Below are 13,275 nucleotides of genomic sequence, written 5' to 3' on the forward strand. Positions count from 1 at the left end.
GCTGTGTATATCACAATGCAAGAAGCATCGTAGGAAATCCAGATGAGCTCAGGACAGGGAATTATGATATTGTAGCCATTATTGGGACTTGGTTGCACCCAACAGTCTGAGGGATTTAGAGGAACAAATTTGTAGAGAGATCACAGACCATGCCAAGAAACAAAGGTTGATTCAGTAACTGATTTTAACTTTCCATATATTGACTGGGACTCCCAACTGTAAAAGGACTAGATGGGGTAGAGTTTGTCAAATGTGCCCTTAATCAGTAAGTAGAATTCCCGACGTAGATGTGTGCAATAAGCTGTTAGGAAATGATCTAGAAATTAGTGATCATAATGCCATGAAATTCAAACTAAATATGGAAAAAGAGAGGTCTGGACCACGGGTTGAGATTCTAAATTGAAGAAAGGTCAATTTTGATGGTTTCAGAAAGGAGCTGACAAGTGTGGCTTGGGACAGGCTGGTTTCTGGTAAAGGAGTACTTGTAAGTGGGAGGCCTTCAGAAGTGAAATTTTGAGGGGGTCTAGTTTGTATGTGCCTGCCAAAATAAAAGTTGAAAGGTAGCTAGTGCACGGACCTTGGTTTTCAAGAGATATTGAGGCCCCAAATATTTTGTTTCTCTAAATGCCTCAGACTGTTGGGTGCTACCAAGAGTCATTAATTCCACACCCTCTCATCTGACTTTTTTTTTTTAGTTGTCTTCTGTTCACTTCTAAAAGCTTCCTAATAGTTTTTGCTCTTCTGTTAGCCCTCTCTTTGGCTTTTATGTTGGATTTGTCTTCTCATTTCAGCCATGGTTGTGTCCTCCTGCCTTTCCAATGCTTCCACTTCTTTGGGATGTATCGATCACTCAGCTCCCGAATTGCTCCCAGAAACTCCAGCCATTGCTGCTCTGTTGTCACTCCTACCTTTTCCCTTCCAAACAAGATTGACCAGCTTCTCTGTCATAGAAACATGGAGAAGTTCAGTTCAGAAACAGGGTATTTGGCCCATCTAGTCAATGATGAAAAATCATTTAAGCTGTCTAATGAAACTACCAGCACTGGGACCATCACCCTCCATACCCCTACCATCCTGGCTCCCATCCAAACTTCTTTAAATGGTGAAACTGAGCTCATATTCACCACTTGTGCTGGCATCTTATTCCGCACTCTCACAACCATTTCAGTAAAGAGCTTTTCAAAATGTTTCCATTAAATTTTCATCTTTCCCACTTACCCATGACCTCTGGTTGTTATCCCACCCAACTTCAATGGAAAAAGCTGCTCACATTTACCTTATCTATACCCTCATAATTTTGTATACTTCTAACAAACCTTCAAAGCAATGTATAATTTCCTTGTTCATGTTTAGAGCCTTTCTTGGATGTATAAGATGATGAGGGACAATGATCGTAGGGATAGCCAGAGGTTTATTCCCAGGGCTAAATGGCTAACACGAGGGGGCATAGTTTTAAGGTGCTTGGAAATAGATACCGAGGGGATGACAGGGGTAGGTTTTTCACACAGAGAATGGTGGCTATTCGTGTTTCAGTTACTGTGGGGCCAGGAACCCATGGAATTCAATGGGAACAGGGAATAAATACCAATGGAGAGAGTCAAACTGAGCCAGGTCACAGATTGGAGATGGCAGAAATGCCCCATTCTTATAGAGACAGGAAGAGCATCGGAGAGTTTGATGGTCATTCCAGATACCAGCACTGTGCCCAGTTAGATGATTTCTGTCTCCAACTACGGTTGAATTTCGCTGAAACAGTGTGATGCCAGACCAACCGTGACAACTCATGATCTCATCTGAAATGTTGTCCTTCACCCATTGATGGATTTTGTTAATCTTTTTACAGGTTAAAAATGACAAGGAATTTGTCTATGGGAACCTCGAACACAATACGCCGGTTTTGCTGTCTCTGTCCAGAAATTTAAGAAGTGGAGCGAGGGATTCAATCAACTATCCTTCCTGCTCAGACTGTGGGGAGAGATTCACTCAATGATCTGACCGACTGGCACGCCCCTCATTTTACACAGGAGAGAGGCTGTTCACCTGCTCAGACTGTGGGAAGGGATTCACTCTGTCATCTGACCTAATGGCACACCAGCGAGTTCACACCGGGGAGCGGCTGTCCACCTGCTCGGACTGTGGGAAGGGATTTACTTCGTCATCTCAACTGAAGGTACATCAGCGAGTTCACACTGGGGAGAGGCCGTTCACCTGCAAAGACTGTGGGAAGGGATTCACTCGGTCATCTAACCTAATGGCTCACCAGCGAGTTCGCACCGGGGAGAGGCCGTTCACCTGCTCGGACTGTGGGAAGGGATTCACTTCGTCATCTCAACTGAAGGTACATCAGCGAGTTCACACTGGGGAGAGGCCGTTCACTTGTTCAGTGTGTGGGAAGGGATTCACTCAGTCATCTCAGCTGAAGGTACATCAGCAAGTTCACACCGGAGAGAGGCCATTCACCTGCTCAAACTGTGGGAAGGGATTCACTCAGGCATCTCACCTACTGAGACACCAGTCAGTTCACACCAGAGAGTGGCCATTCACCTGCTCAGACTGTGGGAAGGGATTCACTCAGTCATCCGCCCTAATGGCACACCAGCGAGTTCACACTGGGGAGAGGCCGTACACCTGCTCAGACTGTGGGAAGGGATTCACTTGGTCATCTGACCTAATGGCTCACCAGCGAGTTCACACAAGGGAGCAGCCGTTCACCTGCTCGGAATGTGGGAAGGGATTCACTACATCATCTCAACTGAAGGTACATCAGCGAGTTCACACTGGGGAGAGACCATTCACCTGCTCAGACTGTGGGAAGGGATTTACTTGGTCATCGAATTTGAAGGCGCATCAGAGAGTTTACAGTGGAGAGAGGCCATTCACCTGCTCAGATTGTGGGAAGGGATTCACTTCGTCATCTCAGTTACTGAGACACCAGTCAGTTCACACTGGAGAGTGGCTGTTCACCTGCTCGGACTGTGGGAAGGGATTCACTTCGTCATCTCAACTGAAGGTACATCAGCGAGTTCACACTGGGGAGAGGCCATTCACCTGCTCAGACTGTGGGAAGGGATTCACTTCGTCATCTCAGTTACTGAGACACCAGTCAGTTCACACTGGTGAGAGGCCGTTCTCCTGCTCAGTGTGTGGGAAGGGATTCATTCTGTCGTCACAACTAAAGGTACATCAGCGAGTTCACACTGGGGAGAGGCCTTTCACCTGCTCAGACTGTGGGAAGGGATTCACTTCATCATCTCAGTTACTGAGACACCAGTCAGTTCACACTGGTGAGAGGCCGTTCACCTGCTCAGACTGTGGGAAAGGATTCACTTCGTCATCTCAACTTAAGGTACATCAGCGAGTTCACACTGGGGAAAGACCATTCACCTGCTCAGAGTGTGGGAAAGGATTCACTCAGTTAAACCACCTGCAGAGACACCAGCAAGCTCACACTGGGTAGAGGCCGTTCACCTGCTTTGGTTGTGGGAAGGGATTCACTCGGTCATCTCAACTACAGAGACATCAGTGTGTTCACACTGGGGAGAGGCAGATCTCCTGCTCGGACTTTGGGAAGAGATTCTCTCAGCCAAATCAATCAGGTTTGCATCATTGAGTTCACACTGGGGAAACCTGTTCAACCGCTGTGAATGTGGGAAGCGATTCACTCAGTCATCTAACCTTGTAACTCTCACTTCGACTAGCAGTTTAATGTGGGGGTCGATAGCTCCAGGCCCGGCCAATCTTAAGAAATCTCGATTGGGTGGATGCTGCACGATGTGTCCCCCGTTACAAATCAGTACCCCAAAATAACAAGCAGCACACAATATGTGATTAAATAATTGAGAATTATAATTCTTATTTTGACTATAGGGTTAGTAAAGAAAACAAAATAAAGAAAAAGGGCCCACTCTCTCCATTCACATCTTCTCATCTCTCCCTGGCAAAAGACCATGAAAATCTCTCTTCCAGACTCACAAGAAAGAACATTTCTCCCATTGGATAGCCCCGCACTCCAAAACCCTGTTATCTCTAGTCGTAACCTAAACATTACTGCTACAGAGAAACCATTACCTCAGCAGTGAACCATTGCAGAGAGGCCATTACATTAGCAGTGAAACCTTACAGCGTGTTACACTTGTGACACACTGCCGGGTTCACACTGGGGAGAAAGTTTCAATAAGCTGCATGCTGGATATTTGTCCATCACCGTTGCTGAATGCAATTTCGAGAGTGACTGTCGGTGCTGAACTCTGCAATTATTGCTGCTGCTCACCACACCCAGTTCTGCACCCTGGTCACTGGGCATGGGAGGAGTTTCTTCTGCTACATATTCACCTTTAATGGGACTGGAGTTTAATATTCTGCACCTGTGACAAATTAATCAGTTCTATTTTAACCTCTGTCTTTGGTACTTACCGTGTTTATAACACAACCAGTGTACTCAGGCCTGCAGGACCCAGCCAGTGATTCAGTTCCACAGCAGCCCTTTTGAATCCTCCCCTGTTGTTCATCTCTCACTCTCCCTGCGGGATGGGTCCCAGTCACCACTGTGTGGGTGAAGAGGTTTCCCTTGAATTTTCTGCAGACTGAAGAAGTCGAGCTGACTGCAGTTCTGTCTGAGATGTTCTTTGCCCCTCAAATCTCTGGGCTGAGAAAGAATGACATTGGGAGTTAATCTCCTTATTCAGGGCTCATTTCCACATGTGGGTCATTTTCCCTGCTTCTAAAGGGTTGTTGAAAACACCACTCTCCTCTAAAGACTGAAAGCAGAATGGGAAACCATTAGTTGGATGTTCAACGGACTCGGGGTCAGAAACCAGAGGCTGGTCTGCACAGAGCAGAGTTTGGGGCTCTGGACGATGGTCGGTATAAGAACGTATGATGAGGAGAAGGGAATCAGCAGCGGGGTGTGGCAACGAATGACAGAGTAGCAACATTTGGAAGCTGATTGACAGAGAAAATCTTTCCATTGTCTGACTGACGATACAAACAATGCCTGTGGTGAGGTGCCCCAATGGTCGAGGTACGTGTGTGTGTTGGGAATGGTTTTATCTACTGAGGGAGTTGTTCCTGTTGTTTATCCTGTAATATTATATCTGGATGGTTCTTATGGATTGTCCTATCTGAAATAATGTATTGATTATCTTATAATTTGTAAGATTTTGACTCTGAAACTGAATCAGGCTTGAATTTATGGTGCTCAATGAAATTATGGTGGTCTTTCATGAGTTTATATTTTGAAGTAAGATTTTGGTGAATGATATTTGCCACTTGATTGTACCTTTGTAAGTAATCAGATTGAGTTAAACTGCTACAGCATCCTGGAATGTGTTGGATCGTGTCTGGTTTCTCTTGTCATTATCTGCACTTACTGCCTTGTTTGTTTGTATTTCATGCATTTTCAATTTTGTTTTTCATTTTCTTAACCACCTTGTCCTGTATTTCTGCAAGGAACCCTCTGTTTCTGGGAAGAGGTCTCCAAAACTCAGTCAGGTGCTCGATGCTTCCCTGTCACCATCTAGTCTGCTCAGATCGTTGGGATGTCTCCCATGGAGGGTCATATTCATTCCACTGGTTAATGTTTTCTTCCATAGTGATGATTCATTTTTCTGAGTTGGCCTCTCATTTAAGTTTCTGGTCTGTATTACTTATCACAATTGCATATACACACATGGAGTGCTGAATCGTGTTCATTTTTGATGAAAATATATACTTTCAAGTTGTATCTGACTGTTGTGTGATTTCTTTTTCATGTGTGTTATTTCTCTTCCTCCTTCTGTCCAATCTAAGTGGGTTTGAGTGTAAATAGTCTTTTCTAAAGTTATCATTTCAGTTCTTAGTTATCTTTGTAAATTTTGCTGATTGAAATGGGACCAAGATATTTTAATTTTAAAAAATGTCAATGTTGGTATTGATGAAAGTGTTTATTGTCATTGTTGTATTTGTTAACTATTGAGCTCTGTTTGGCAGGTTTTTTTTAAGCCTTGAACTAAATTTTGTCAAAGGTTTTCCCTATTTCACACAACTTTCTATTGTCTTTGCTTGTTGATATTCCAAATACGTGGGTTTCAAGAGCTGCCTGATATGCTGAACTCCTCCGGCACTTTGTGTGTAGTTCTCTAGATTCCTAGCATCTGCAGGTCCTCTTGTTTCCCAGATACTTATATATTTGTTGAAAGAACAATCTAATAGCGGGGTTGTGTGGCTCTGTTGGTAAAATATTAATTAAAATCATTAGAAAGAGGTGGCATTGGGTTGGAAGGTGTAGAATCTGTGGGTAGAATTAAGGAACAGCAAATGTGAAAACAAAGATCCCTGATGGGAATTGTATAGAGACCTCCAATCAGTTGTAAGTATCTGGTCCACAAATTACAATGGGAGATTAAAAATGCTTGCCAAAAGGGCAATGTTACAATAGTCATGGAGGATTGTCATGTAGGTGATAAGGAAAATTAAGTGTGTTGTTCTCAAGAGAAGGAATTCCTAGAATGCCTACAAGATGCTTTTTTAGAGCAGCTCGTGGTTGAGCCCACTTGGGGATCAGCTATTCTGGATTGGGTGTTGTAATGAACTGGGATTATATAGGTCACTTACGTTCAAAGAACCCTTAGGGGCAAGTGATCTAAATATGATCAAATTCACCCTGACATTAGAGAAGGAGAAGCTCAAGTCAGATGTGGAATAAATGTGAGGCTGCTTAACAAGATCACAGCTCATTGAATTATAGGAAACATACTTGTCTGGATCAAAGGTTGCCTGACTGATAAGGGAAAAAGAGTCAGAATAACGTGGGTAATTCTGTTTTGCTGTCGGTAACTAATGGTGTTCCGTAGGGGTCAGTATTGAGACCTCATCTTTTCATGTTAAATCTGAATCTTTTGGATAACTGAATTGATACTTGGGTAATGAACTTTGCAGCTGATACAAAGATAGGTATGGGACAGGTAGTTTAGAGCAAAGCGGGAGCCTGCAGAAAGACTATGATAGGTTTGGAGAACAGGCAATGAAGTAGCAGATGAAATATAGTGTCCGGTCATGTACAATTGGTAGAAGGAATAAGGGCGTAGGAAAAAAATTTAAATGGGAGAAACTTGAAGAATCAGAGGTGTATCAGTACTTGGAGTCCTTGAGCAGGAGTCCCTAAAGGTTTGCTTGCAGATTGAGTTAATTAAGGATGACAACTGTAATGTTTGCATATAAGAGCAAGGATATGACACTGTAGCTTTATAATGCATTGGTCAGATTGCTGTTGGTGTATTGTGAGCAGTTTCTGAACTCTTACCTGAGAAAAAAAAGATGTGCTTGTATTGGATCGGGTCTGGAGAAGGTTCACGAGAATAATTCCAGGAATGAAAGGGTTAATGTATGAGGAGCGTTAGATGGCTTTGACCCTGTACTCACTGGTTGAGAAAGAAGAGTGGGGATCTCATTTAAACCTATTAAGTATTTAAAGGCCTCGACTGAGTGGCTATGAAGAAGATGCACCCTACACGGTGTGAGTCTGGGACCAGAGGCCACGGCCTCAATGTATAGGGCATCCACTGACAGCAGAGATGAGGAGGAATTTCTTGAGTCAGGGAGTGGTAAATCTTTGGAATTCATTGCCACGGACAGAGTAGAGGCCAAGTCACTGAGTGTGTTTTCAATGGATGTTCAAGGATTAAGGGGAGAAGGCAGGAGAATAGTGTTGAGAGGGATAATGAATTGGACATGAAGGAATGGTGGAGCAGACTCGATTGGCTGAGCAGCCTCTGTCTCATATCTCGTGGCTCATGGTCTGAAGAAGAGGCTAGTGAGGTTGCATTAGGGTTAGGGTATTGTTAGGGTATCCGTGCCTGGATTATTGTATTCAGTTTTTGGTCGTTCTGCTATAGGAGAGAGGACGTCAATCTGGAATGAGTTCAGGGGAGATTTATGAGAATGGTTCCGGTACTCGAGGGACTGAGTTCTGCAGAGAGGCTGGGCAGGTTGGGACTTCACACCTTGAAGTGCAGGAGATTGAGTCTGACATGATGCAGGTGTTCCAAACCCTGAGGGTACAGAAATAGGGAATGTGAGCAGATGAGTGAACTCGGCCTTTTCTCCTTGGAGCGACGGAGGATGAGAGGTGACCTGATAGAGGTGTATAAGTTGATGAGAGGTGTTGATCGTGTGGATAGTCAGAGGTTTTTTTCCCAGGGCTGAAATGGCTGCTACAAGAGGGCACAGGTTTAAGGTGCTGGGGAGTAGGTACAGAGGAGATGTCAGGGGTAAGTTTTTTCACACAAAGATTGGTGAGTGTGTGGAATGGGCTGCCGGCAACGGTGGTGGAGGTGGACACAATATGGTATTTTAAGAGACCTTTGGATAGGTACATGGATCTTAGAAAAATAGAGAGCTATGGGTAAGCCTAGTAATTTCTTAGGTAGGGACATGCTCGGCACAACTTTGTGGGCCAAAGTGCCTGTATTATGATGTAGGTTTTCGATTTTTTTTTTCCCCTTTTTCCCCACTTTTGTGGAATGAACAACCAGTGGGCACCACTTTAAGGTGAGATAGGATTGATTTAATAGGGATCGCAGGGGAAAGTTATTAATCCACTCTCCCTTCCGGTTTCACTAGCACGATGAACCCACTCTCAGGTTAAAGGAGCAATAACACATACTACATCTGGGTAGTTTACAACTCGATGGCATGAACATTGATATCTTTAACTTCCACCTCCACCTTTTCCTTTCATCAACCCACACGCTCGTCTCCTCCATTCTGTCTCCCCACTTCTCTCTTCACTGTGGATCGTCTCCCTGTGGTTCCGCTTTTACTTCCTCTTTTCCCCATGGTCCGCTCTCCTATCCTATCAGATTCCTTCTTTTCAGCCCTTTGCATTTTCCAGCTTCCACCTCACAGCGTCTCACTTCATCTCCCACCTCCCCCACCCACTCACCTTCACTCTTATCTGGCTTCACCTATCATCTACCAGCTTGGACTCTTTCCACTCCCCGCACCATCTTATTCCAGCTTCTCCCCACTTCCAGTCCTGATGAAGGGTCTCGGCAGGAAATCTCTGTTTTGATTTGTCCCCCTCTATAGAAGCTATCTGACCTCCTGACTTCCTCCAACATTTTGTGTATGTTACTCTGCATCTCCAACACCTGCAGAATCTCATCGGGACAGAGTGCAGAATGCAGAGACTACATCGGTCTCACTAATGTCGAGGAGGCCACACCTGGAAAACTGGAAACAGGAGATGATCCAACAGGCATGATGTTGAAAAGTTGCCTTATGTGGAAGGACTGTTTGGGACCCTGACTGGTGGTGGGGAGAGTGGTTTGGAGCAGGTCTGTCACTTCATCCACTTGCAGAGTTGGCTTCCAGCCCCCTACACCTCTCCTTATCGCTGTAAACCTCTCCCTTTTGTGGACAACACTGCCACTTGGTGATTTGCCACAATAACAGGAGCCCCTGATTTGTGGACTCCATTGTCACCAGGTGATGCTCTGCCGCAGTAACACTGAGAGACAGAAATGTGACCCTGCAGTCTGCTGAAATGTTTATTCAAGATTCAAGGTAGTTTAATTCCATTTCCAGCAGACAAGTGTAAATGGGATCAAAATAATTATTACTCCGGCTTCAATGCAGCACAAAAACACAATAGTAAAAACATATATCCACAGCTTATAAACTGTGCATGGATTGATTGTATGTCCATAAAGTGACGCTCAGCATAGTCAAGTCAAGTCACTTTTTATTGTGATTTCAATCATAAACTGCTGTTACAGTGCACAGTAAAAACAACATACCTCCAGGACCATGGTGCTACATGAAACAACACAAAACTACACTAGGCTAAGTGACACAACGCAAAGCTACACTAGACTATGTCAAATAACCCAAAAACCACACTTGACTACAGACCTACACAGGACTGCATGAAGTGCACAAAACAGTGCAGGGCAGTACAATAAATAATAAACAAGAAAATAGGCACAGTAGAGGACAAATTACAATATAATAAATGATAAAATAATAAATAAAAGTATGCTTGCATATAACATGACAGACAGGAAATTATAAAGTAGAGGTGTTTGGTGGTGTGGAAGGGTGGGTTAGTTGGGTAGAGACATTTATCAGCCTTACTGCTTGGGAAAAGTAGCTGTCCCAGAGGCTGGCAGTCCTGGTGAGGATGCTGTGCAGTCTACCTCCCGATGGGAGTGGGGCAAACAGTCCATGAGTGGGATGGGTGGAGGTTGATTATGAAAATCAGGTTGGTGTTTCATCTCAAGAGAGAGAATTTGGAAAATACCAATGAGATGCCTTTTTGAACAGCTTGTAATTGTGCCCATTAGGGAAAAGTTAATTTTGGATTGGGTGTTGTGTAATGAACCAGATTTGATTACGAAGCTTATGGTAAAGGAAACGTGGACTTGGTGATCATAATAAGTTAGAATTCACCCTACACTTTGAGAGGGGAAAGGTATAACAAGATGCATCATTATTAGTGGAGTGAGGAGAATCCTGGAGGCATGGGAGAAGAGCTCACCAAAGTTGATTGGAAGGGGACACTAGCATGGATGATGGCAGAATAGTAATGGCTGGAGTTGCTCAACTTGACAGCCTCAGGGTTGAAGAGAAACACATCATACTCCACCTGCACAGCTCCAACCTGAAGGCATGAATATCGATTTCTCCTCCAGTTAAAAAAAAACACTGCCCATAGCCTTTCCTTCTACTCTTCACTCTGGCCATTCACCATTAGTTATGTAAATATGATGCTACCATTCATTAAGAGAGGTCTATCCATAATCCACAATGTTGAGATGTTATAAGGCAATAGTTAAACCACACAGACTATTATGAACGGTGTAGGGACTCATCTCAGGAAAAATGTGCTGGAATTGGACAGAGTCCAGAGGAGGTTCATAAAAATGATTCTGAGGCTGACAGGTTTAAAACATGAGGAGCATTTGATGTATCTGGGCCTGTGTCCTATAATGTTTAGAAAAAAATGAGGGAGGCTCTCGAACACTGAAAAGCCGAGAAAGAGTGCATGTGGAGATTATTTTTCCTGCAGTCGGCGACCAGGGGAAAACACCCTCAGAATAGTGGGACCTCCATTTAGAACAGAGAAGAGGAAAACTTCTCTCGCTGTGTCTTATGATTCAACACAACCGTGTATGATGTAAACTCCTGTGTCCATTCCCCTTGCTCCCCTTAATTATTATCTATCTCCACCTCAAATATACCCAGCCAACCGGCCTTCACACCCTCAGTGCAGTGAATCCCAAAGATTGTACACTCAAATAGATAGATACCTCATTGATCACAAAGCAAAATTAAATAGAAAATATAAATTTCCAAGAATTTTCACACATCTCCATTTGAAATGAGCATCGCTCATCGACCCCTCTCTGTGGCTCTCTGACTGACGAGGAGAGATACTCTATCAAGATGCTCCACAAATACCCTATCGTTTGTGAATATGTTCTAAATTCAGGGCCAAATCATCTCACCTCTGCTGGTAAATCATCCCATGTATTACATTGGTCAAACTGCTCTGGCTGGCTCCATAGCTACTCTTAAGATTTCTTTCTTCTTGGGGATTAAAACCGTGCATAGAATTCCAGAAACACCCTGTGCAATGGTAGCTACACTGGCCCATTACATAATCCCTACTCTCTGTGTGGTGATGGCCAAAATACTATCTGCCTTTTGAACTATTTGATGCAGAACCAGAACATCGTCATTAGATTTCTTTCCTTTGCTTCTGTGTTATCAATATATTTGGACATTTCCCATCTCGTTCCCTCCTCCAGGGGATTAAGCAGTGAACATGTTTACTGAGCATACAAACATGTACCAGAGCCTGTGTGCAGGGATAGTACTTTCCTCTGGGTGAAAGATGTGGGAATCCCGGGAATCTTCCTGTCTCCCAGACGGCCATATCTGAGCCAGGTGCACTGAGATGCAGCTGATGAGAGAACGCGTTAGGGATCTGGAGCTGCGGCTTGATGACCTACTGCTTATAATGGAACATGAGCAGGAGATCGATAAGTGGGTGACTGTCAAGGAAGGGATGGGAAGAGCTCAGATAGTAGAGAGCACCCTTGTGGCCATCCCCCTCAGTAATTGTTATCTCATTTTGGATGCCGTTGAGGGGGGTGACCTGACAGAGGACGACCATGGCGATCCGGTCTCTAGCACTGGGTCTGGTTCCATGGAGCAGAAGGGAAAGAGGAAGATGATCTCTGTTTTAAGTCATCATATAGGTACCAATGACATAGGTAGGAAAAGGGATGAGGTCCTGAAAGAAGAATATAGGGAGCTAGGAAGGGAGTTGAGAAAAAGGACCGCAAAGGTAGTAATCTCGGGATTACTGCCTGTGCCACGCGACAGTGAGAGTAGGAATGCGATGAGGTGGAGGATAAATGCGTGGCTGAGGGATTGGAGCAGGGGGCAGGGATTCAAGTTTTTGGATCATTGGGACCTCTTTTGGCGTAGGTGTGACCTGTACAAAAAGGACGGGTTACACTTAAATCCTAGGGGGACCAAAATCCTGGCAGGGAGATTAGCGGGGGCTACTGAGGTGACTTTAAACTAGAATGGTTGGGGGGTGGGAATCAAATTAAAGCGGCTAGGTGTGAGGAGGTTAGTTCACAACAGAGGGATGGGAACCAGTGCAGAGAGACAGAGGGGTGTAAAGTGAGCGTAGAAGCAAAAAGTACAAAGGGGAAAAGTAAAAGTGGCAGGCCGACAAATCCAGGGCAAGCATTAAAAAGGGCTAAGAGAGTTGTAAAAGAGCGCCTGAAGGCTTTATGTGTCAATGCAAGGAGCATTCGTAATAAGGTGGATGAATTGAAAGTGCAGATTGTTATTAATGATTATGATATAGTTGGGATCACAGAGACATGGCTCCAGGGTGACCAGGGATGGGAGCTCAACGTTCAGGGATATTCAATATTCAGGAGGGATAGACATGAAGGAAGGGGAGGTGGGGTGGCGTTGCTGGTTAAAAAAGAGATTAACGCAATAGAAAGGAAGGACATAAGCCGGGAAGATGTGGAATCGATATGGGTAGAGCTGCGTAACACTAAGGGGCAGAAGACGCTGCTGGGAGTTGTGTACAGGCCACCTAACAGTAGTAGTGAGGTCGGAGATGGTATTAAACAGGAAATTAGAAATGTGTGCAATAAAGGAACAGCAGTTATAATGGGTGACTTCAATCTACATGTAGACTGGGTGAACCAAATTGGTAAAGGTGCTGAGGAAGAGGATTTCTTGGAATGTATGCGGGATGGTTTT

General features: G+C 44.3%; 1 protein-coding gene across 6 annotated transcripts in view; it reads left to right on the forward strand.

Annotated features, from left to right (window-relative positions):
• The window catches only part of LOC134342071 (zinc finger protein 229-like), a 126,438-nt gene that overhangs the window by 9,050 nt on the left and 104,113 nt on the right, over window positions 1-13,275 (forward strand). For 5 of the 6 annotated variants that reach the window (XM_063040002.1, XM_063040005.1, XM_063040003.1 and 2 more), the window contains one exon: window positions 1,844-12,799. In XM_063040002.1, coding sequence (XP_062896072.1) covers window positions 2,084-3,457 — 1,374 coding nt within the window. In that variant the 5' untranslated portion in view covers window positions 1,844-2,083 and the 3' untranslated portion in view covers window positions 3,458-12,799. Of the gene's footprint in view, window positions 1-1,843; window positions 12,800-13,275 lie in introns of those variants that run through there. The other variant, XR_010016936.1, reaches the window with a different exon arrangement.

Source organism: Mobula hypostoma, unplaced genomic scaffold, assembly GCF_963921235.1.
Source record: "Mobula hypostoma unplaced genomic scaffold, sMobHyp1.1 scaffold_51, whole genome shotgun sequence".
NCBI lineage: Eukaryota > Metazoa > Chordata > Chondrichthyes > Myliobatiformes > Myliobatidae > Mobula > Mobula hypostoma.